Source organism: Diplotaxodon limnothrissa, linkage group LG3, assembly GCF_057381915.1.
Source record: "Diplotaxodon limnothrissa isolate DT_005_m linkage group LG3, D_limnothrissa_male_GT1.1, whole genome shotgun sequence".
In the NCBI taxonomy this organism is placed as follows: domain Eukaryota; kingdom Metazoa; phylum Chordata; class Actinopteri; order Cichliformes; family Cichlidae; genus Diplotaxodon; species Diplotaxodon limnothrissa.
The window spans coordinates 56,482,285-56,507,715 of NC_140598.1; the positions used below are offsets into that span (position 1 = coordinate 56,482,285).

A 25,431-nucleotide genomic window follows, 5' to 3' on the forward strand; every position below is an offset into this window, starting at 1 on the left:
CAGATTTAACTAGGCTGTCTCAAACAATGACTAATGCTGAAGGCCTGTGACAGGCAGGTATAAAAATATAAAATGCTGAAGCTGCTTAACACTGAGCTAAGATGTTTTTTTCCACCTCTCTTCCTTTCTATCTTGTTTCAATCTCTTGTCTTTCTCAGCATTTGGCTGAGTCAGACCTCCCACATAAAAGTGGCTTATTGTCAGAGTAAGAGGGGAGTTACAGGGTGGATAAGCAGGGAGGTGGAAGTAAAGATATAAATGGTGAAGGGATTTAGTCAGTATCAGCTCCCTGAAAGCAGCTTGTATCCCTCTCCCCGTTGGTGAAATGACTTCTTACAGACTGACCCTGTTCTTTCCTGCTCTCCTCTGAGGTCTTGATCCATAAAAATAAAAGCAATTCTGGAGAGGGCAGAAATAGTATTAAGAGGCTTTCTTGACCAGCCAGTGCCTAATAGTTGCTTTTCCTTTGCAACAATGTGGAAAACAATGCAAATTACAGCACTGCTACATTTCTGTTGTGCTGCTAGATCTGAGTCACAATTAACAGATGACAAGTTCTTTTCTCGTGTCTACTAAATGTTCTGCATTTTGAGTTAAAATCACATCATCTTGTGAAGTAATAAAAGCACAGAGTATACTGTTCATTAGACAAATATCTAGCTTTTCCATGAACTTGTGTGGGTGGCAGCATGAAGTATTCATGCATAAGTGTGTGGGTGAGCTGTATGTGGTTAACAAGCTAGCAGTGCATGGGAGTCATATTTAATTAGAAGCATAAACTGCCCTGTTGATTGGACTCTCACACAAATGCTTTGGATTGACTGAAAACCGTTCCAACAATTCGCTGAATTGTTTATAATTAGTGCAGCATATAAAAAAAATGCAGAGAAAACATGAATTATTAAAACAAATACATCCCCGGGCTCCAGCCATGGTAGGCATGGGCCTCACGGTAACTTCAATATATCTAATATGAATGAGCGCAATATTACTCTTCCTTTATAGTGTATTTTATGCATTTTAGAGACTGTGTGTTTGCTCAAGGGCACTTAAACAAATACACTTCTGCACCTGTGATTCACGTTCGGGTCGCTGAGGTCAGGTGTTCCTCAAAAGTAATAATTTTAAGGGCCAAGTTTAACTGCCTCAGACAAAATCGCTGGGCTGTGTGTGTTTGTCTCCCAGACCAACTTTTTTCAGGTAATAACCTTCTGTGAAAGTTTTGCTGTGATTTATCTGTAATTTCCTGTTGTTTGCCCCATGAAAGCAGTTGGAAAGCTGTTTTCTGCTGTCTTTTCTCCACTTAAATGTCGGTTTATAGGCAGGGTAGGTTAACCCCTCATGCCCCTCTGTCTCTCTTGTTACAGCATCTATTAAGTCGGGTAGCACTTTGGCACTTTTGACTGGTAAAGAGGGCCAGCTCCATCCTGGCCAGCCCCTAGACTCCATAGAGGTGATGGGTGAGAGGATACTAGCCAAGATAATGTCCATTACAGACATTACCTCTCACCCTCTCCCAAATGCCACCCAGCGAAGGCTCTGATCTGGCTCACTGGACAGCTTTGGAAAATTTGAGGGAGGCCATAACTTTTTTACTTTAAAATGTATTTTGAAAAGTTTTACAGCTCTTCCTAGTGATAAAGAAATCCCTTGTTTTCATTAATAATACACCAAACTAACAAATAAGCAAATAAATAACAGAAAGATTCATGTTTTTAAAAAATCTATATAAATTTCTGGGTTTTTTCTAACAGTAATTTAAACAAGATCCTTTTCTATTAAATAACCCCCCCCCCCCCCCCCCCCCCAAAAAAAGTGTTATAATCACAGTTTAATCTGAGAAATTAGATAATTTTACACATTTATTTCTTACAATTTATGCACAAATAGTTATTTCATTTACAGGAGCAGGATTTCTCTGTTCTGCAGACAAACTTAATTGTACTGTTGAAATTGCACTTCTTTTTAAGTGTGCATTTAAAGTTTATGTGAGTTTGCTTTGTTTTTGGGACTTTAGCTCTGGCCCTACACGGCAGCCAGGCCTTCTTCCATGTATGTAGGGCCTAGTTGTCAGGGCAGCCAGCAAGCGGCGCCTCAGCCCCAGCTGAACTGTCGGTGCGGCTATCGCTGGAAGTGTCCACATAGGATCGAGTTACTCTACGCCCCATCTTTAAGCCCCAGTCAGTGCGCCGTTAGCCGCAGGACAACAGAGGATAGCTCAAGATCCTGGCCGCCGGGAAAGCAGAGCGTCCACACTCATGTAAGTGACTCTCTTTAAACGGGATTCGCTTAAGGAAACGTTACTGAAGTCTTCGGTGTGTACTAACTTCAGCTTTTCTCAAGCTAGACACCCCCTTTATTAGCTTTAATGTCGCTAATTAGAGGAAAACATTGTGAGACGTCTTCTGTAGCGGTTGGTCACATAATCACACCAGACTGCCTTTAAATAGATCCAAGAGGCTTTTTTTTTCAAGTAAAAGTGTTTATATATACTGCAAGAAGCCAGCTTGGGCGATTTTCTGTGGCCATACAGAGCCCTGATAGTGTGTAACTTCTTTCCCGTCCCCGCGTCGGGAAGCCTGTTGCTTTCTTGCTAGATGAGATGGGGAAAGAGGAGGAGGAGGAGGGGTTGAGAAAATCGGATTGTCCCGAGTGCCTTGTCGACTGTATTCAAAACGCCACCGAACCTGGGCAGGATATACCAGCTTTAAACAAATACGACGTACTAAACGCTTTATTAAGCAAGAAATAACACGGGTATAGTGCTAATTTCTTTGATTTTTGGTGGGTAGGAACTCCGCGATAAAATAACTGCGTTTTCTTATTAGCTAACTATACTCGCCACAAACCTCACTAATGATTATTTTCGCAAGGAAATGCTACCCGCGGAGCTAAACGACTTTTTTGGAGGCTGATATCTAGTGTGTAATAGCGGCTAATGAGCTCCTCCGGCCTTCTGTGATTCATTACATACCACTATAGTGTGTGCATCCTTAAGCGATTCACTTAAGGAATGGTAAAGCTACTTTCAGACACTGAACCACATATGTCATTGAAAAAAACCCACATATAGTATACTACTGTTGCCACAAGTGACTGTAAGGTGCGTGTGAAGGCAGATTTATTACATAAATACACCACTACATGAGTGAAATACACGGCTAACATACTAGCTCATCACTCAGCATAAAAGGTAGGACACATGCAGTAATGAGTGAAGCAAATGCATAAACAAACCAGAGCTGTGGTGATCCTTTTGCCACAGATACTGCAGCTATTCTGAGAGTCTATACAGGGCTTTTAATTGTCTGAGCAATCTCCTTTAATCGTGTAACGTCTCCCTGAGTCATATCATGCTTGCTTACAAAGCCACTCTCTGCAGCCAAGTGCCATGTTCCCTGCATGGGCTCTGTTAGCAAGCACCCCTTAAAAGAATTAGGCAAATATAAACAACATGATCACCTTCATCATGCATTACTGTTAGCTTTTAAAGCTTTAAAGGTACTGAGAGTCTTTATGAGCTTATTGGCACTGTCTTTTTTTTTTTTTTTACACAGTAGAGGAGTCACTGCTCCTTCTCTTGCCTTTCTGATCTGATTGCATGCACTTTGAAGGTAACAGTTTTTTTTCCAAGGCAGCATTTGGAGTCAGTTTCACAAAGATATATTTTTTTGACAGATTCGATAGAACAAATAGCCAGACTTCACATAGATGTTTGAATCCACCCATTGTGCAAAATGAGACTTTGATTTCAAGCACAATGGTACAATGAAATATTGGTAAATTAAGACTTTTTCCAGGTAAAATAGTCAGAAAATATGTGTCTGAAAGGAACAGTGAGCAGGATGACACCAGTCAATAGCAAGGGTGATTTACTGAAGCAGCTTTTAGGGAATTTAAAATAATAACTATAAATTCCTGAGCTGATTACTTCATAATCAGGTATCCCTTTAGGTATTTTTTTGTGCAGAATATAAGCGCTTTTTTCCTCTTTTGCTGTGTGTTACCATAGACATTATAAAAGCCAGTGGTAACCATCATAATGTTGTTGTTCAATGATAATGAAAAGGCAAATGACAATTAAACACACCAGCACTGTCACTAAAACCTGACATTAATGTTGCCATAAGACCAGCTCACTGTGCTATAATATCAATCTACGATTGATTGGGGTCAGTTTGACAATTACATGTAATCTGTCTGCATAACTATTACATTTACACTCAGCAGCCTTCCGGCTCTACGGGAATATAACCAGAATACAAACAACTGGCAGCCAGTGGAGTTGAGTCCTCTCGCGTTGTGCTCATTGACAAAGACTCAATCTATCTGTAAATTAGACAGCAATTATTTGCAAACCTTTGACAATCTCCCTGAGAGCGATTGCAGTCATTCCAAGTCAGTCTGCAACTATTTGCAGAAAGGTTACCTCGTATCAGGTGACCTGTGCTATCACCTTACCTTACCCTCAAGCTCTGGACAATCACAAGTTTGGTCGAGCCAGTGTAAAGTAAGTTTGCACACTTACCATTATCTCAGATTGGTGTTGCACGAGATGATCCATCTTGTTTGTAGTAATACCCAACGAATTTTAATTTAGCTAATAAATATGTATTTTTTGGTGTCGCAGAACTAATACAATATCACCACCTAAATTAGTGCGATACTGTGCTCTATCTGCTCGCCCACCCCCCACTCCTAATATTGACCAACAGTTTAAACACTCATTTATGAGCTAAGTAACACTGCAAATAAAAAGTCAGTGTAAACTTGTAATTTATAAGGAAAAAAATGAACAACAATTAAATACGAAAATTATCATTGTTGTATGAAGTGAGGTGATATTTATCTGATAAAAGCAAAATGGATACTCAAGCTTCATCTAATACCGGCTGCATGAAATTTCAGTAATGTAAATTACTTGGTATTTATTCATCAATAAGAGCATTAGTGGAATACAAGGGAACTAAGAAGCTTGAGTAGAAGCGCTTTTCTGGCAGCCGGTTTGTCGAGAGACTCGACAAACTGGGACAGTTATTCAGCACAATGGTGCTCTGATGCACACAGTGAAGCATTCTTCAGAGATAAATATGGACCTAACAGAAATGAAATAAATCTAGTTTCTTTTTAATGTTAATCTTTTGAACAGAAAATGTGTAAGTTGGGAGGAGAACCCAGGAGGAGCATGAGCCATTTTTCTTGCTCTGAGAGCTTTGTGGAAGTTAAAAATAAAAGGAAACAGCGTGAATTAGTGGTCTAATATTTAGTTCTCTGATTGCTCACAAAAAGACATTAAATACTGAATTTGTCATTTTCAGGCCTTGATGAAGGGAACACTACACATTCATCCGACGCTCTAAAAATGATAGAAACAATGGGTAAGTGTTTGGTTTTTTAATTGTTTTATGCCAGGCATCTATAAAATATTCATGATTTCATCCATGATTGAACCAGCTTTAGGGTTGAATGTGGTCATGATAGCAGACTGCTGAATCCAGTACCAGTACTCGGTTTAATTAAGATTCAACACTGCCATAATCAAAAAAAAAAGAAAATCTTCTTTTAAAAATGAGCAGTTTTTGCACGGGGGTTTGGGTGTCCGTCTCTGCTGGCTGTGCTTTGCACATTTGGCTTAAGCTGAGAGTTTTCTCAACCAGCGTAAGAGGCCCTGGATTCAGTTCAATGTCCGTGGGCTGCCAATGTTGCCATATCTGATAATGTTGCCATAAATTTGATTGTTTGTTTGTGCCCATAGAGATTTATTTGCCCAACTGTCAAGCATGACGCCAAATTGGTGCTGCCAGCTTCTTTCTTTAAAACAGCAATCTGTGGTCACTCTCAGGACGCGAATGTTGACTGTGTGTTTGTCAGCTGCAAATGATGAACTGTGATGAATACGTGTGCTCCAGGCACTGCTCTGCTGGAAAAACTGATAACACTAATTCTAAATTAGCCTAAGCATCGTTTCTGCGTTATTATTAAAAAACAAAATCAGAGTTTTCATATAGCTCCAGATCTTTAATAAGTCCATTTTGGCTGAAAATACAGATTTATTGGTTGGGTTTCACAAAAAAAGAAGCTTGTTTTAATGTATTTCAACTCTTTATCACTCTACAGTTAAACATTTAGTCAGCTCATTATTCCTGCCATTGGTAAATGTCATCTTCTTTCCCAGTAGGTCTATGGCAATTAGCACATTTGGCTGATGTATCTGTGACTCCTTAGGCTTTGCTCAAGGACCAGCTTTTCTTCTGCAAACTCACACATAGTTAGGTCCTTAGGTTTCTGGACAGTGACGCATTATTTGTGATTTTGCCTCTGTACACAGTCACAGTGGATTTCTAATTAAATTAGTCAAGATGTGACTGAAGTGCAGACTTTTAACTTTAATTCAAGGGGTTTTGCAACAGTTTTGCATTAACTGTTTAGAAATTACCGTCATTTTTATACATAGCACCCCATTTTCAGACGTTCAAATGTAGTTGGACATTTGACTGACAAGTAGTTTCATTGGCAGGTGAGGTCGATTCCCTCATTACTCATTTATGAGGGAAGTAATGAGTCCAAATGTTGAACTTTATGCCAGCATTAGCAGTTCAATAGAACTCTCAATCTGAGGTTTTAAAGAGACAATGATGCAAATGAGGGACGCTATCATTAAGCTGAAAAACCCAAATAAACCTGTCAGAGAGTTCGTCAGTCTGGTGCATTCAACATCGAAAGAAAACTAAAATGGGTAGTTACAGAATTACTTGAACGACTAATCAAAACAACTTTGCAACAACATATAACCAAGTCAAGACTACACTCCAGGATGTAGGCATATCATACAATCAAGAGACGCCTTCATGCAACAAGGTACAAACTCCTGGTTACCCCCAACACCAGGAAGGACAGACTAGACTTTGACTAGACCAGAAATAATCGAAAAGAGCCGGCACAGTTTTGAAAAAAGTCTTTTGAGAGATGAAACCAAGGTTAACTTAGACCAGAATTATGGGAAGAGAGAAGCATGAGAGAAGGCAAGGAACAGTTCACGATCCAAAGCATACGTGAAGCCAATGTTATTCTATGGGTATATAAGGCTACAGGTAGACCTAGGTCACACGTGTTTATTGTTGATGTGGATGCTGGTAAAAGCAGCAGGATACATTCTGAAGTATAAAGAGCTATACACTTCTCAGATTCAGCCAAATGCAAAACTGGTTGGATGGTGTTTCAGAGTGTAAATGGAAAATGACCCAAAGAATACTACAGAATCAATTCAATGAACATGTAAGGGACCTAGTGTTCAACAGAGCATGCTTTTCAGTTACTAAAGACAAAACTAATTGCAGCAAAGGGCTTCAAACAAGCAGCACATGAAGGTGACTGCAGTAAACACCTAGCAGCATCTACACGGGCGAAAAACAGCATTAACTTATGCTAATGGGTTCTTACAGTCCTTATATTAAAAATTATGTTAGCTTGACTGCAATTCGTAAACAGTTAATGCAATACTTTTGTGGAAAAGTGTCTTTGTTCAGACACTTATGGACCTAACTGTCCATGCCACATTGATTTAGTATTCCTAATTATCCACATGGAGGGAAGGACAGTGGAAATTTTACATTTGTCTGGACTGAGCCAGTGGTGAGCAGAAAAAAATCTTACAGGGCTCAAGTGTTATTGGCCTATTTACAACTTTTTGTTCAAACAGCAAAGCTTTTCAGTGCAAAAAGTGTTTTGGACCTCGTGCACGGCCTATTAGGTGTTAGTCACAGTTGGTGAGCTTCTGAAATTGCTTCATTTTTGCTCAGATGACGTCTGGCTGGCCCATCCTTACTAACAAGCCACTCTGGAGTTACTCGGTTGTAGGGCTTATAGAGGATCCAGCAAACAAAGCGTGGAGGTCCCAGTCCTTTTATTTTTTCCTCCTGGTAACCATTCATTCTACGCTCCTGTGTAACCCACCATTTGACCCTAAAGTCAAGAAAAGGAAACATTGCTATTCCAAAAACAAGCAGTGCATTGAAAATTGAGTTTTTTTCTTCTGTGCAAAAGCTTGTGGCTACATGATTTTGATATAGGCCTGTTGAGAGTCAACCGGCCTTAACTAAGCCTAGCCTATACATTTACAAGTCATTGAGTTATTGTTAAACATAAATATGTTAAAGTCATGTTTCAAATGGTTGTGGAGGCTTTTTTTTAAAAGAATCCTCTTAATAATTAAATCAGGATGCCTAAATGAATAAATGAGGTAATATCCAAACACTCTTCCCACCCTCGCTATCTTCACCCATGAACTGATGAAGTCTTTGTCCTCGCCACCTCTCTCCACCTCTGTCACTCCCACACCTCCGGCTGCCTGCATCGTCGCCTTCACTCTGGCGCTGTCACTGAAACATGCGACGGTTTGCAGACACGCAGCGTGCCTTGCAGGCGGTGGAGCGACTCCAGGCCAAACTCAAGGAGCGGGGAGAAGTGCCCACTGAGGAGAAGCTCAGCCTGCTCAAGTCAGTGCTCCAGAGCCCCCTCTTCCATCAGATCCTGGCCTTGCAGAAGTCTGTCCAGCATCTCAGAGATCAGGTAAACCCCAAACCTTTTTGCTTAAAAGTTTTATATTTTCTCCAATTTGGCTCACATTTCTTATGCCATGTTTTTCTTAGACTGTGTGTCTTAAGGATAGAGATTATATGATGTCACAGATGGTTAAAAACACTTTCTACTTACTTTAAATGTAATATTTATACATTAATATAACTTATCAATAGTTGTCTCAAAATGGCTTCACACTGGCGACAGTTGTGGCAGGACTCATTTTGGATACTGCCGTTAGTTACATGTCGTACACTGTGTGCACTAAATGCCTTCTTGAGTGTTGAAGTTGTGTATGCAGTGGAAGTGATGCTGGAGTTATTGGGCTGACTGGTGCGTTTTGAGAATATTTGGCTTCTGACCACTGAAATTATGCTAAATTCTAATATTTAACACATAAACTCCAGACAGCAACCATTTAAGGGATGGTCAGTGCCTTAAACACGTATTTATTGTAATTCTATGTTGAGTGTTTTCCGTCATCACGTCTCATTTTGAAGGTTAGCTCCTCATACGGCCTCCTGTGCTTTTACTTCCCTCCTTTGTTCTTTTCCCAATCTCATTAGCGTTTGATTGACTTCACCTTTTGCACCTTGACCAGCCTGCTGTTGTGGCTAAAGTGTCTGTTCTTACAGGTCAGCTATTGTCTATTTCTACATGTCTGTGGGACAATCTGAATTCGTTCACTCTGACCGGCCTGTAACAGTATTCAGTGAACCTGCAGTGGGATTTTGTCAGTAGTTTTTTCAGCATCATGACAAAAAAAAAAAAGGAATTTCTAAGATAAAACTGGAACTCCTGCTTTAGCTCTACCTCAGCTAGGCTGGAATGTTTCTGATATCCTTATTCAGGTTTTTATCTCTCCCTGCTTCCTTGGTGACCTCACTGATTCTATTTCTGGCTTATGTCAAGACATCCTCCCCTCACCCTTTCAATCCCCATTCCCAGTAGTGTTTGCCGCTATGGCCAAATTGCTGTCAGGGTCCACACAAGCCAGATATAATATGGGTACATGAGCAGAGATACTTTTTTCTGGCTGATTCCCCCCATTGAGAATTAAACATCTGAGTGGAAGGAAAGCGCTCTCAAGTCACAGAGGAAAGGGGCCAGGGTAAGCGTTTCAGAGAAAGAGACGAAAGTATGCGAGCTATGCACTGGGAGGAAGGGATGTTCGCTTTTTTACCCCTTGTGGAATTTAGATTTAAAAAGCCCCGTGGCATTTTTGTGCGCCAGCGATTTGACTTATTTCAAGAATAGGTACCTTCTTTTGTGTGTGTGTGTGTGTGTGTGTGCAGATTCCTCTGTTTTATAATAGAAAACTTAAGAAGCAGCCATTCAACTTAAAGTTCGTTCAAACCAAAGGATGGACCTTTTCTGTGTTATAACAATAGTAATATTTTTGAGAAATGAATAGATAAAAAAGCAACAACTATAAGTGTGTTATGTTTCTTTGGGGCTTTCAGACCCAAGCTGTGTTTGTGTGGCCGTGTAAATCAGAACCAATTTGGGGAGATGGTTTGTTTTTGTGTTTTGAGGCTGACACGCAAACACACACACACAGTCACTGCCCATCTTCTGGCTCTGCTAGTTAGGCCTTGCTTAGCCCACGTCGCTATGGCGACAAGGCCCTACTCTCCAATGAGAAAGAGGCTGCTGCCACTGTGTGAAGTGGGGCAGAAACAATTTCTTAAATGTTCAAGAACCAAACTGGAACTTTAATCCTCTTAGCTGGGCCCCAGCTAACAAAGCTCATGCATGAGCACGGCAACTTAGCAGCATGCTACGCTAACTTAGCCGGGCCCACGGGGTTTTGTTTGCTGTGTGCGGCACTAATGCATCCTGTCCAATGGAGTTTTGTTTCTGAGTGCTAATCTGGGACTGTATTTAAAGGAAGCGTGATGTACAGTACATGTTCTCGAAGCTCTGAAAGTCGCACAGTCCAACTTCCTAATGCAAATTTCACAAGTTCACAAGGACAGCTTTAGCCTGGCAGCGCCATATGCCAAATGGAGTGTTTATAGAATTATTGCCGTGCATTACGTCCGTCCTTTTGAATCCAATTCGGAAAGTCATAAGCATTACACCCTTTGGCTAATGAAATCGGGAAAACACTGTTTTATGTAGTTGTCGCCTTCATGTAATTCATCTGTCACACAAGTAAAGTCATTGCAGTAATTAAGAGCCAAGCATATTAAAGCATCCAGATGGCCAGCGATGCTTCTCCCTGGCCCCGATAAAAATATTGTATTTGGAGCCTCATCACTGTTGGAACATCAGCTAAGAGCTATTATCTCCTGAAGGATTAGAGTGCCATAGATGCAGCTAATCATGGAGGGATAACAAACTGTCTGCCATCTCGGTGGTTTTTTTAGACACTCAGATCCAGAGTTTTGGTGTCTAAAATTTAATTTGCAAGATCTTTATGTTCAGAGTACAAATGAGGCATAATGGGCCTTTTTTTGTTTTGTCCCTTAAAACTTTTAATTGTCTTTGGTTGGATTAAAGCCAGCAACTGCTGCTGTGTACAGGATCGCTTTGGAGATTTTCTGAGCTGTTATGCCCCATTCAAACTGAAAGCCCAGCAGTTTTGGATTTGATTCAATAGCATTCATGTGTTTGAATGTGGACCTATTATGCTTTTCTTTATGTTTTGTCTATATACTACAGCACTGTATGCCAGCCAATCAGGCGAAAGATGGGTAAACTTTTATATATGTAGTGTTTCATGTTCACTTTAAAGGAATGTAGAAGGAAGATCCAAAATCCAGGAGTAAACATAGAAGTGTCAGGGAGGTATCTGTAGTTTTCACATTTCTGTTTTATCATTTCAGGGGAGTGTCCCTTTATCACGAGGGAGTGATCTCACAGCAGCCAAGCCCAATGGCAGCCATGTTTCCTGCTCAGACACCCCAGCTCCCACGCACGCCAATGGGAAGACGTCATCCGAAGAATTTGAACATATTATCCACTCCATGGCGCAGGTACAAACAGCTAGAAGGGAGGCAGTTATTGTAATGCGTGCTAACATTTTGTTAATTTATTGTCGGTTTAAGCTAGATGGCATATATTGACAAAGCGTGTGGAATCTGCATGTCGTCCCCGTGTCTGTGTGGGTACTCAGGCTCTCTCCCACAGTCCAAAGTGTCTCTCTGTGTGACTGCCCAGGGTGTACCTTGTGTTTCGCCCTACGACAGCTGGGATAGGCTTATGAATAGAATAGAACTGGATATGCAGAAGAAAAGGGATGCGCATAAGCTAAAATAATGCTATTGTGGCAAGTCTATTTTGAAACCCCAGTAGACTTTTTTTGTCAATCTTTTAACATTTTACTGATTTTTTACACAAAAATAGGCAAGATTACTTTTTAATAAGTCCTATAACTCAAACCAAACATTCAAAGAGAGTCAAAAAAAGAAGAAAACTCCACACAGTGCTCCTCTCTCTTGAGGCACTTCAAATAGACTTCTAAAGGCTGCCTGTAGCTTTGATGCTTTAGTGAATCAGCACAAGGCCAATGTGTATATATATATATATATATATATATATATATATATATATATATATATATATATATATATATATATATATATGTAATACAAGGTTTGTGTGTGTATTACGCAGGGACGTTATGTGACGCATGTGGATCTGCAGAAGCCAGTGTCCGGAGGTCTTGGCTTCAGCGTGGTGGGCCTAAAGAGCGAGAACCGCGGAGAGCTCGGCATCTTCATCCAGGAAATTCAACCAGGAAGTGTCGCTCACTGGTATGCAGGAAAAACATGCTGCTATGCAGTCTTCCAGACATTCTTTCAGCATCTGGTTAATTGTTGATTTCTAATTTGAAATTTCTAGGACTTTGTTTCAGACAGTCAGGTGGGTGCGTTTACAGATTGTCTTGGGAGATTAGAGATACTTTTATACTTGCCAGGAAATACCAGAGTAAAGCTGTTGTGAGCTGTTGCAACACATGTTGCGTCACACCAATCCTAAAAGAGTGGAAGCTGCATTTTTCATGTTTCAGATATAAACACCCTTAAATGTATTCACCCAAAGACAAATTCAAAGTTACAGGTACAAAGATTAAAGCTATAATGTGGTATCTGGTGACTATAAGGGTTCTCATTCTGTGTCCTTGCCTCTGCTGCATGCTTCTTCCCCGTTACAGCGATGGGAAACTCAAAGAAGCCGACCAGATATTGGCCATTAATGGCCAGCCTCTGGACAAGACAGTGACCCACCAGCAGGCTATAGGCATCCTGCAGAGTGCTTCAGACAGGGTGCAGCTCACAGTGGCCAGAGGGCCAATACCTCAGCTGGCCAGTCCTGCAGTGTCCCGCACGCCCTCTGCTGCCAGCACATTATCAGCCAACTCCAGCGCGGTAATGAGTACACTGACACACCAGTGGGGCCTCTGCAAGGAGCGTGTTGTGATCTGACACAGTTTCCATGTGGGGACTTAAGAAACTACATGCACTTTGCTCTTTGCTCTGCAATCCCCATCCAGCACCACGACACAGAAAACAAACATACCTGTTAAGTGATGTACATTTTTCCTAATAAGACACTGGGTAACATTGTGTTTCACTTCTGTTACTGTCTCAGTGGCAACATGTGGAGACGATTGAGCTTGTCAACGATGGCACCGGTCTTGGCTTTGGTATTGTTGGAGGAAAAACCACCGGGGTTATAGTCAAAACTATACTTCCTGGAGGCATTGCTGATCAGGTGACTCTTTAGCTGTGTCTGTCACTTCTTTAGGACATGTCTTTTTTCATCGCTCACAGCCAATGACACTTTCAGTGTTCTAGACAGATGACTCCTGTCAGTTATGTGTAATGAGTAATTGCAGGAAAGCACAGAATTACCTGTCACTTAGGAGTGACAATGCCATAATGAGCACAGAGTTAATATAGAAATCATTTCTTGCCACAGGATGGCCGCCTGCACAGCGGGGACCACATCCTGAGAATCGGAGACACCGACCTGCTCGGCATGGGCAGCGACCAGGTGGCCCAGGTCCTGAGGCAGTGCGGGAACAGGGTGAAGCTGGTTGTTACCAGAGGTCCTTTGGAAGAGACTCCCTCTGCTTCTGTCATGCCTGTGGTGCTCCCCACTGTCAGCGAACAGCAGGTAAGGGCATCTGTTCCTCTGTAAACCCAAATACCTCTTTTTAATTTTTTTTTACATCACAGAGACGCGTGTCTCATTCAAATTGATTTTATGACTCGCACTATCCTCGCAATAAAGCGTTTTCTGGAGAACCCGTCATCCTGATGGTAATTGCCTGCCATGCAAGACACACCATACACAGTTATATATATAAAAAACTTCACACATAAACTTCAGGTCCTTCATATCCAGTTTTATCTTTTCTTCCTGCTTGACAAGCCAGTACAAATGCAATTAAAGAAAATTGCAGGTTGCATCACCTGTGACTCACACTTTGCTTTACGTTCCCAGAAAAAGAAGGAAAAAAAAAAGCTCAGAGCCTCCTACAAACAGCAATTTCATGGCCATTTTCAGCACTTGCTTCTATTTTGACTTGATTGAATTATTAGTGACTCACAATGTGAATGACAAACATCATATCCCTGTGATCACACACAGTAACTGTGAGTCTTATTTTTGGCTGACAGGTACTGAGCGCTCATTAATCAAAGTTAAACAATGTATTTTGATGTGCCGCAATTTTCCTTTCTTCTGTTCCAAAGTAAAACATCGCTTTCATTTGGTTTCTGCTGTGATGCTGACTCATTTCTCTGCGTCTACACGCAGGGCTACGAGGAAGAGGATGCTGAGGCATTTGATGTGAGCCTTACTAAGAACACCCAAGGACTCGGGATCACTATTGCTGGTTATGTTGGAGATAAGAATTCAGGTGAAAAACTGATTTTTTTAAAAATAATATGGAGATTTTATATTTCTATTATATATGCCAGTTTTTAAATTGTGTTGATAGGCCACGTAAAACCAGAGTAGAAACCAGGTAGAAACAGGAGCAGTGATACGCCTGCTGCTGTCAGGCCTGCAGGTATCAGGCTGTGACGTTCTCCTTTATAGTGGAGTGGTACAAATAATTTGTGTGGCATCTTATTGAATGCCGAACACCTGATCGTTCTGTAAATAGTTTGAAATTTCTGATTATATTCAGGGATCTGTAATTTGTAAAGTTAGTAAAAAGTGCCCTCCGTTTATTGAAACACAAATTGAAACACATTTAATGTCTTCACCCATTTATGTGTCTCAACTGTTCTGATTCCTCAGAGCCCTCTGGTATCTTTGTTAAGAGCATAACAAAAGACAGCACTGTAGACCAAGATGGCCGTATTCACATTGGAGACCAGATTATAGCAGTAAGTACACTAATTATGCTCTTTTGGTTACGGCTGGCTTCTGTTTTCAGCAGAACGAGATCAAACATGCAGCAAATGTTTCATATTATCATTGATTGTGATCAAATTTACACATTTAGGCAATGGAGGGAAATTATGAGATGCATGAATTTGAATAATTCCCAATTATGCTTTTTATTTGTTCTTCTTGCGACTCTGAATATAAAAGAGTTTTGAAACAGGACACCGAGCAGTTAAGTCTGTAATTTCATTACTGTAGGTCATTAACAGTGAAGCCATGAGTGGATGTTTTTACATGTTTTCTTGAAGAAGTTCTGACTTACTTGTGTGCTGGTGTGTGAGGATGGACTTGCTTTGGGAGTTCATCTAAACGCTCATGATTGTGAGGGATTTAAAACTATCTACTTCCTACCTGCCCTGAATGACCTAAATGAATGAAGTCGTGGATTAGACGACACTCGGGTGCAGAAATCAGTCTTTAGTTAATGCCATTGCAGTTCATCTCTTTCCAGCAAGAACATAGATGGCGCTTCAGCACACTCATATTGTGCAAGCAAGCCGTTCTGCCTCTCCTTTAATCCACCGGCTCACGAGAGATCGCCCTCTGCAGGTCGACGGCGTGAACATCCAGGAATACACCAATCAACAGGCAGTTGAAGTGCTGAGACACACGGGCCAGACGGTCCACCTTAAGCTGATCCGGCGGGGCTTCAGGCCCGATGAGATCCCCCCTGTCACAGCCCCCGTTGTCACCGTCCTCCCCCCTTCCACCACCATCCCCACAACCACCACCGTCATGAAGGAGCTGGAGCTGGAGAGAAAGAAAGCTGAGGAGGCTGCTGAAGGTAGGATGGATTAAGTGAGAGAAATTTAATGAGGATAGATTAAAAAAAAAAAATCCCTTCTCATCATCCTGTCAAAAAAGGTGTCATTTGATGTGTAAATTTGGCTCAGACAGGAGTTTCATGATGCAGTGAGGAGTCATTTCCATGTGACTCCAAAAGGAAATTTCAGACACTTTTATGGTGTTGTAAACAGATGCAAACAGAACTTACTCCTGCCACACACAAATGTTGTTGGCTGGAGTTATGGCCTAAAACAACATCATATGCATAGAGTGAGGAAGCTGAAGCCTGAACACAGGATCATTCAGTTGCAGAGAAATCGACTTTTTCATATTGCGAGTAACCATTTTACACCAATTCCTAATATTGAAAAATAATTGCTTATTGCAGGTTAAAAGGTTCCTCCTCATAATAGCAGCAGAATACTCCCACGTTACAGCCCCGTCGCTCCTAATTAGAGGTTGAAATATGCTAATTAACGCTGCTGACAAGTGCCAAGAGGACAAAAACTATTTTCTCAGATATGGCAATATAGTTAAGTGCTTTTTAAGCACTACCCTTCGTAGCAGTCAGACTGGCTAGAAATTTAACAGCCGTCTTTGTACGGAATCCAAAACTTAGCATCATGTTGGTTGAGAGTTGAAGTAGATCAACTTTCAGAATAGTAAAATAGTGCACAATGCATAACATCCCAACCAAGGAGAAACCTGCATTTATCTTCGTTCTTGTGTGTTTTTCTAATACCTTTGCATTTATGTAATATTGGCATTAAATAAGAAGAAACTTATTTAATGCCAGGACCTCTGGGCTGTTGCAGAAGAAAGTCAAGCAACTTGCACAAGTTGTTTAGTGTCGGCAGTAATAGATGGAGACTGAAAGTGATTATTTTTAGCACTAGGAAGTTGAAACATGAAGAAAACCAGAAAACCAACAGCTATGAGAGAGACTAAAGGGAAGAAGGGTAGAGTAGTTTTTGGCTGCTTTGAAAACCCTGAGTATAGGAGAAACAGGAGTGTGTGTGTGTATGTGCACAGTGTGCTTTTTGCTCAATCATTAAATGAATGAAACAACAGAAAGAAATCGAACCATTAACTTAAACTGTTGTCACATCCTTCCATAACAATCTGCTGAGTCGTATTTGTATGCTGGAACTTAAAAGACTTTAATATAAAATTCACTTCATGGCAAGTATTCATTTCATGGGTGACCAGTTCTGTGCCTTGCGGAACCCCAAAGACAAAAATGAGTCCCAGGCTCATTAAACGTGTATTAAAAGTCCTGGTATTTTTATGGATTAGCAAACATTAGCAAAGGCGCTTTATGTGTTTTTGATATAAAGGGAAAAGAGAGAAGGTCCTCTTTCAAAGCAAGAGTGATTAGGCACTAACAGATTCTGTGTCAGTGTTGAGGGTTTTTTGTGCTGTGCGTGTGCTGCTGGTGGAAGGTCGATGGCTCCTTTGTGCGTCTCACTGTCCGTTGTGTGTTTACCGTCTCCACAGATGAAAAGCAGCTCCACACAAAGAGTGAAGGATCTGATGTCAGCCCTGCCACGGATCAGCTAACAGAAGACAAACATGGTAGGAGGCTGAGATGCTTTTTCCGTGTGCTTTAGCAGTGATATTGGGCCCAAATCTGACAGATAAGGGCTTCTATTGACAGGACCGCACCGACTAGCAGCACACAATGTGAGGACATGCTGAGACGGCTGCTGTTGCTAGGTTCAGACATTTAAATGGTAGCAGATAAGGGTTTATTTGATCTTCCACGACACATTTTCAAGTACTTTGCTTATACTTGGAAGTTTATGGTGCAGTGCCACCTGTGAATGGCTTATGACAACACCGTCTTAATTTTTGTGTGTTATTGCATAACATATTGTGTTTTTGAAGAACCGAGCTTAACACCTTTTGAAGAGGAGGAGTTAATGAAGAAGTGGCAGGAAATTCTGGGCCCAAGTAATGAAGTTGTGGTAAGTTTACTGTTTAGATTCATAGCAGATATTGTAAAAAATAACAGTGACCTGGGTCATCAAACAAAAGGGTCTGAATCATTGACAGACTTCACATAAAGAGATGTGATTTACTGTTACCCTGACAGGTGGCTCAGGTGGAGAAGTTTACCGAGAACAGCGGTCTGGGCATCAGTCTAGAAGCCAACAGCGGACATCATTACATCCGATCTGTCCTTCCTGAGGGACCGGTCGGTCGCTGTGGCAAGCTGTTCAGTGGAGATGAGCTTCTTGAGGTATAATACTCGAAAATTACATTTGTTATTAGTATTTACAGAAGGTTGGTTGGTTGGTTCATGGAGCTCAGTTTTAGTGCAGTACATATTGTCATACAGCAACTCTGGAAGTACTTACATTGATTATAATGGTCTTTGTGGTGTTTCCTTTGTAGTTATAACACAGTGCCTGACAACTGCTGTATATGCCAATAAGGCATGTATGGGCTTCACTTATTAGGAATGATTCCTACCTAAAAATTCACCAACAGAGGATAAGCTTCTGATACAACTTCACCTAATTCAAGGATGCTTGGGGAAGAGGGTGAAGTCTGAGGAGGTTACGCTCCATATATTTCCCCAAATATAGTTCCCCCAAAGAAAGTAATAAAAATCACTCCACATAGAGCTGAAAGCTGGATTAATCAGTGGTGTATCAGCTGTTTAAGTATGTTTCCAAATGAGTTATTTGGAGTTATGGTAAATAAATTCCTGGTTTTACATTTGTTTTTGCTACTTTTAGGTCTTTGTTTTGTATTCATGGCTTGCCTTTTAGCTGTTCCGGTTTATTCTCACCACTCTCATTTCCATCTCTGGCAGGAGGCCGTTTCAGTACAAAGGTCTAAAAACCTCCTGTTTTCTGCAAGAGTGGCGCCAACCTGCAGATTAATGCTAATGTTGCTATGTTGCTCCCTTTCTGCTGGGCAACTGTTGCCACAATAACTTAAGTCAGTGGTTTGCAAACTGTGCAGCGTAGTAGGCTACTGGGAAAATATGGGGTGAATCAATGTTAAATGAATCTGATTTAGCTGGAGAAAATAAACAGGGATTTGCTACTGCAGCTGTGTTAAGCTTTTTTAAAATGAACTGGATTCTTTCGTATGGTTAATGATCCCTTCTCTCTTTTTGAGGAGGGTTGAGGTGCCAAAATAAGTTTGAGAACTGCAAACGTAGGTTGAAAAGGTGTCAGTACTGAGTTTACAACTTTTTCCACTTCCCACACATAAATAAAATAAATAAGTAAATAAATAAATATAAGAAGTGCTTCTTGGGATTACTAAAATTATTCTTTGGCATTTTGCCTTTTTTTTTTTAGGAGGAATAGTAAGAAAATGTCCACAAAGATCTGCAGCAGAGATCCGTTTAGCTAAGGCTCAGCTGCTGAGAGGCACTTTATCCCACGTGACATGTACTGTAACCACTTGGTCCTGATTTTAAATTCATATTATGATTAGTTTTAAGTTTTAACCTTTCCTTTCTTAGGTCAATGGCATTTCCTTGATTGGTGAGAGCCACAAAGAAGTAGTGAGAATCTTGAAGGAGCTTCCGCTCCACGTGTACGTGACATGCTGCAGGCCGGCCCCCGACCTTCAGCCTGAGGTGGATGCTGAGCAGAGAGAATCAGAGGCTTTGTCCACAACATCGAAATTGAAGGTACCTGCACTCATGATGCTGCAGTCCGTTTAATACTTAATACTACAAAAAACATCCAAGTAAAAGGGTACAAACTTGCAGTCTGCACTTACAGGACACTTTATTAGGTACACCTAGCTAGTACTGGGTTGGACCTCCTTTTGCCTGCAGAGCTGCTTTATTTCTTCATGGCACAGATTCAACAAGGTTCTGATGCTCTGTTTGAACAGCACATCGTGTTGACCCTGTCCACATACCTAAATGCATTGAGTTTCTGCCATGTGATTGGCTGGTTAGATATCTGTGTTAACACTCAGATAATCAGTTGTCCGGTGTATATTACTAAGAAAGTACTGTTGCAGACGATGCATATGCAGGCCTCCTTTTGAAAGCATTACCACATCATAGAATATGTTTTCCTGCCTGTGCATTTAAAGCAATTTGAGAATGATGCTCTTTAAGTCTTCCTTCTCTGTTCTAACCCATCAACCATTATTAGCTTGCTGTCAATTGCTCTATCGGGTTTCCACACTGCCATCCATGATGGATTAAGACTTAGTGATAAGCAGGGAAGGCTGAGTGTTTATTAAGACCAATTCTAGCAATACCTCAGCAGTAGCCAGCAACATTTGCTAGAGATATGAGACATCAAAAGCAGCTTTCCTTTGGGTAAGGGGGTTTTCATCTCTCTCGCCTTATCTGTGATAATGTACTAAGGCCCGAGCATCCCAAAGATATTTCCCTTTCATCTGTTGCCAGAAACCTGAGCCAGAAACAGAACTAGAGGGGAGCAGCCTATAGCGACGAAGGCATGGGGTTACATAGTGATTTTGGGTTTTTCCTTTCTGTGCAGAATCAAATAGACCTCAGCGGTGTAGTGGTTGCTGAACACCCAGAGGTGAATACAATAGCGGCGACACAGGGCAACGTGAGCGAGGAGGCGATAGGATCCCCTTTGGCTATGTGGGAGTTGGAGATCCAGAATATCGAGCTCGAAAAAGGAGAAGGGGGATTGGGATTCAGCATTTTGGATTACCAGGTGGGATTATGTTCTAGGGTTTAATGGAAATGTAACAAATATCAATATTCAGGTAACAGATCCTTTTTTAACATGTTTAGATGATGAGTTTTTTTCTTTAGTTTTTTAAACGTGTCTACATTGTGCGTATTTCTGTATTATAGGATATTTAAACGTGGCCATATTCACAATATGGGCTACTTTTATTAGATGGAAAAAGCTCGGTGGTGTGTGTGTGTCTGAGTGTGTATTCATATCTTTGTGGAGGCCAAAAATTGGAAGTTTATTTGTGGGGACCAGGATTATGGTCGCCTCAAGTTTGAAGGCATTTTTGAGACTCAAAATGTGGTTTCAGTGACAATATGTTAGGTTTAGGCTAAGGGTTAGGCATTCATTTTTCATGGTTAGGGTTGGGGTAAGGGGCTAGAGAAAGCATTATGTCAATTAGATGTCCCCACAAGAAATGAATACCCCACGTGTGTGTGTGGGAGTGGTTAAGAAAATGACCTGAATTCAATGTGATCTCCATATGAGGCTGTGATAATTTACTCATTGACTTGTGCTGGCTTAACATCACCACAGGACCCACTGGACCCGGCCAAAACGGTGATTGTGATTCGCTCTCTGGTTCCCAATGGTGTCGCAGAGAAGGATGGCAGGCTGTTGCCAGGAGACCGACTCATGTACGTTAACAGCAGCAACCTGGAGAACGCCAGCCTGGAGGATGCCGTCCAGGCCCTTAAGGGGGCCAAGCTCGGCAAGGTCCAGATCGGAGTCGCCAAACCACTGCCTGTAAGAATTGTTATTAGAAAGCATTTGCTTTTCCCCCCTCTACTTTAAATCGCTTTGAAAATCAAAGTTCAAATGTGTTTTGCGTGATTGTAGTATTAAGTGTACGTGTACCTGTCAGAGTTACTGAGATTTACTCTGTGCTTTTGTGAATTTTCTGCAGTATTTGTCAGGGATCTGTCCCTCTACGTATGCAGGGTTTTAAATCCAGCAGTCCATATATCACACAAGTTAGTCTCCAGTCATGACAGCTCAGCTTACAAGGGCTTGAATTTTTCATGCAGGAAACAGTGTGGAGGTAGGCTGCATGGTTTAGCATTCCACCCACTATTCTTTCAGGGGAGGTGACCAGCCTAAAATGCCCTGGACCCTTTGTTTTATATTATTATGTTATCGAATTCTCCAGTAGCACATCCCCTCTTGTACATTTAATCATACAAGGGCACCTGTCAAGATATTAGGTCCGTCCAACGGCATATTCATTGCTCCAGGCAGCTGTGCTCCTTGTACAGGATGTTTCTCTCCCTGCAAAAACAGCTTACATTCTTTCAGCTGTAGAGCCGCAGTTCTCTTGTATTGAATCTGTCGTTGGATTACTCAGCGAGACCTCTGGGCTGCCAGGGTTAGCTGGATTACAGAGCTGCTGGAAGCCTCTGTGGAGTTATCCTGCTCTGCTGCAGGACGTGGAATGGACTTCTGAGAAGTATTTTGTTGTGTTGCCTCTCAAAATTGAGTCTTACTAGTGTAATCCTGCAATATGCCATCTTGGTTTTCATACATTTCTAGGGTGCACGCTACTCACAGTAAATTGCAAAAGTTCTTTTGCTTTCCATAGAATGCATGTAAAAAACATGAAATTCAGAACGTCGAGATGATTGAACTCTATAGTTAAATAACAGCATCCTCAAAAATGTAACATCGCTTTCCATCATCATTCCATGTTAATTTATTTGCTCTAGGTTTTGGTTAATGTAGTGTAATTCCATAAAGCCGGGGACACTGAAAGAATTTCTCCACTTTCTTAGGGAATATGTGGATATTCCCACTCTCCACACCCATATGGTGAGCAGGAAATAACTTCATCACCCACCATCCAATCATTTGACTTCAACAGTATTTTGGTTGAAGAAGGAGAGGAAGAAGGACTGACTGAGGGCATCCTTTACCGAGCAGAGCCTGCATTGGTTAGTTAGCTTCTGGGAAAACTGAAAAAAATCAATCAATCAATCACAGCTCATGAAAAGGGAAACACAACTTATACTTTTGCTTCCTTCTCGTAATTTTGAAGCGTACCATGCTTGTAATCATGCAACAGTTAGCTTATATGAATGGTATTCTAATAAATACACGCAGTCGATTGAGGGTTTTATTGTTAAGGCTTCATTAGCTGTAGCTACATCAATTCTGATTGACTTGCATTACATTCCTACAATAGCATGATTAGTGATTCTTCCTAAGTGTCCCAGCTATTTGTATTTTGATCCATTACGGCAGATTGATACCAGTGATGCAGACCTGCCTGATGAAAAGATGTTAGGTCATTCTTACTCCGGGATCGAGGACGACACTTTCCAAGCTTCCATGATCGCTCTCCATGGTAGCACCTGTAGCACAGACCTGGATTACCTACACTCATCCACACCTAAGGTAAGGACCTTTATTTATAAAATGTAACTGAAATGAGAAGCACAGCTTGATATTGTTTTCCTCATTTCATTAAATGTTACCGCACCATCTCGTGCCCTTTGTCACAATGAGCTTTACAGCATGTAGTCATTATTCTTTGGGGTTTTTTGCTATGGAGGGCCAAAATGTCATGAGACATGTTTTCTGTTCTTTGTTAGGGCAGTAACTACATTACTGAACTCGGTGTTATATCCACAGCCCCAAGAACTGAAACTCTCCAAATGGATATTAAATTATAAGGAAAATAACCCCGCAAAAAAAGAGTAAGGAGCAGACAAACTATTTTCCTAAGGGTATCTGTGTGTTTCCAGTTTTCCCAAAGGCCACAGCCGACCTTATTTGTAGGGCCTCGCTGCGTAATTTATCGTATAATAGGGCGGCCCAGAGGGACGAACGTGGGGCAGGACGACTCGTGGCAATTTATAGTACTGGGGGATTTCACAAAATACATTTCAGCTGTTTGTACCAAGCCCGACAGCTCAGCCTCAGCGTGATCATGTGCTCCAGAGGAAAGCAACAAGTCTCTTGATAAATTTACATCAGTGACCGTAAGAAATGCACCAGCTTTTCCGGACTGTGAGGCTGGATGTTTTTTTTAACCTTTCACTCCGTGCCTGTTTCCTGAACAACAATGTAAAGTTCACCACATTGTAACTCGCCTCAAGAATGTCTCTGCCTTTAAGTTAGTGAGTTCTCTGTTTACCTGACTATCAGCTTGTTCGTTTGGATGGGGAATGATTTGTAACTTTAATTAGAAAATTGGGACATTCTGCATTCATTTTCTTCAGCATATATCTTATCTCTTTGGCACGTGTTGGTTACAAGTAACGCGTTACTGTAATCTGATTACTTTTTTCAAGTAACGAGTAAAGTAAGGGATTACTATTGCAAAAACGGTAATTAGATTACAGTTACTTTCCCGTAGGAACGCTGCGTTACTGCGTTACTGCGTTACTAAAACCGTGATTTTTTGCGAGAATGTCTCACGACAGTGACATAAGCGAGTGCGCCGTTAGTGACAACAGCTGTGTGCAGATCAACAGTGGATCACATATCGATTGTGGGAGAGAGTATGAGCGTGCAGCGTTTAAAGCAGAGGTGGGACCAAGTCATTGTCTTGCAAGTCTCAAGTAAGTCTCAAGTCTTTATCCTCAAGTCTCAAGTCAAGTCTCAAGTAATGTCAGGCAAGTCAGAGTCGAGTCTCAAGTCACTGGTGTAAAAGTCCGAGTCAAGTCACAAGTCTGAAACTTTGAATTTCAAGTCCTTTCGAGTCTTTAAAAAAAAAAACGAAAAAATAATGTTGCAGTTATGCTAAATGTAAATATTAGACCATGTAATTTTAAAATCTGTGTTTTTCTCAACACATGACAAAATAGTGAACTTAGAAAATATACACAAATTGTGAAATTGCACCTCTTTAAAATGCAGCTCAATTAAACCTAGCTCCAAGAATAATTTTCACCGACAGTTCTGAGATAAGCTGCATGTTATTCTTGGATGCGGTTGTAGGACCAGCTTTAAAATCGCATGACAAAAATATCATACACATTAAAAAAAAACTGCATCACCAACGTAGCCTGGACAACATTTGCTAGTTAGATGAAGTCAGCTATCTCATCTTAGCATATTTATTTCAATTCAATTCAATTCAATTCAATCTTTTTTTTTTTTTTTATAAATTTTATTTTCAGTCACAGCAGCATGTTAACAACAAAACATTGAACATACAGTAGTTTGCTGTTCAGTATTTACAATACCCCAAAAGATAACAGAAATAGAGAAGGAAAAAACAAACAAACAAACCAAAGAAACCCCTACAAAACAACAAAAAACAAACAAACAACAACAAACAAATAGAAAAATAAAATGTATAAGGGACATTCAGCGTACAGTTAGCTGTGATAGCGATATAGAGATATGGTATCTGGTCATGATAAGGTGGTCATTTTAAATGTTTCCATGTACATCAAGAATGGCTGCCATGCCCTAAGAAATTTGGTGGTTGAACCTGCCAGTGTATATCTCATCTTTTCTAAATGTAAAAACCTCATGAGCTCCGCAAGCCACTGTTCATGTGTGGGAGGAGCTTCCTGCTTCCATCTTAAAAGTATAAGGCGCCTTGCGATAAGTGAAGCAAAGGCAATAGAATTCGAATAGCATTTTGGCAAAGTGATGTCTTGAGGTATCACCCCAAAGATAGCCGTTAGAGCAGAAGGCTCATATTTAACGTTATACATCTCTGACAGAGTGTTAAATATAGACACCCAATAGGTATGAAGATTGGGGCATGTCCAAAAGGTATGAAGGAGCGAACCTGTTTCTGCTTTACATCTGTTACACAGAGGGTCAGCTCCTGGATAGAACTTGGCTAACTTTTCCTTGGAGATATGTAATCGGTGTAGGACCTTAAATTGAAGGAGCCCATGCCTGGCACATATCGAAGAAGAGTGTACCCTCTGGAGAAAAGATTGCCAGAGCTCATCTGTTATAGTCATCCCAAGGTCTTTCTCCCACTGTGCTTTAAGGATGA

The 25,431-nt window shown here is 41.0% G+C and overlaps 1 protein-coding gene across 3 annotated transcripts in view; it reads left to right on the plus strand.

The window, feature by feature from the left end:
• The first annotated feature begins 2,164 nt into the window (after nucleotides 1–2,164).
• mpdz (multiple PDZ domain crumbs cell polarity complex component) overlaps nucleotides 2,165–25,431 on the plus strand; it is a 54,993-nt gene continuing 31,726 nt past the window's right edge. For all 3 annotated transcript variants that reach the window (XM_085349621.1, XM_085349620.1, XM_085349619.1), the window contains exons 1-19: nucleotides 2,165–2,260; nucleotides 5,319–5,378; nucleotides 8,402–8,568; nucleotides 11,409–11,558; nucleotides 12,199–12,338; nucleotides 12,740–12,953; nucleotides 13,177–13,299; nucleotides 13,507–13,704; nucleotides 14,350–14,452; nucleotides 14,839–14,927; nucleotides 15,538–15,772; nucleotides 17,272–17,349; nucleotides 17,662–17,741; nucleotides 17,870–18,016; nucleotides 19,259–19,429; nucleotides 20,262–20,447; nucleotides 21,009–21,218; nucleotides 22,241–22,399; nucleotides 22,710–22,862. In XM_085349621.1, the coding sequence (XP_085205747.1) occupies nucleotides 5,363–5,378; nucleotides 8,402–8,568; nucleotides 11,409–11,558; nucleotides 12,199–12,338; nucleotides 12,740–12,953; nucleotides 13,177–13,299; nucleotides 13,507–13,704; nucleotides 14,350–14,452; nucleotides 14,839–14,927; nucleotides 15,538–15,772; nucleotides 17,272–17,349; nucleotides 17,662–17,741; nucleotides 17,870–18,016; nucleotides 19,259–19,429; nucleotides 20,262–20,447; nucleotides 21,009–21,218; nucleotides 22,241–22,399; nucleotides 22,710–22,862 (2,619 nt within the window). In that variant the 5' untranslated portion in view covers nucleotides 2,165–2,260; nucleotides 5,319–5,362. The remainder of the gene's footprint in view (nucleotides 2,261–5,318; nucleotides 5,379–8,401; nucleotides 8,569–11,408; nucleotides 11,559–12,198; nucleotides 12,339–12,739; nucleotides 12,954–13,176; nucleotides 13,300–13,506; nucleotides 13,705–14,349; nucleotides 14,453–14,838; nucleotides 14,928–15,537; nucleotides 15,773–17,271; nucleotides 17,350–17,661; nucleotides 17,742–17,869; nucleotides 18,017–19,258; nucleotides 19,430–20,261; nucleotides 20,448–21,008; nucleotides 21,219–22,240; nucleotides 22,400–22,709; nucleotides 22,863–25,431) is intronic.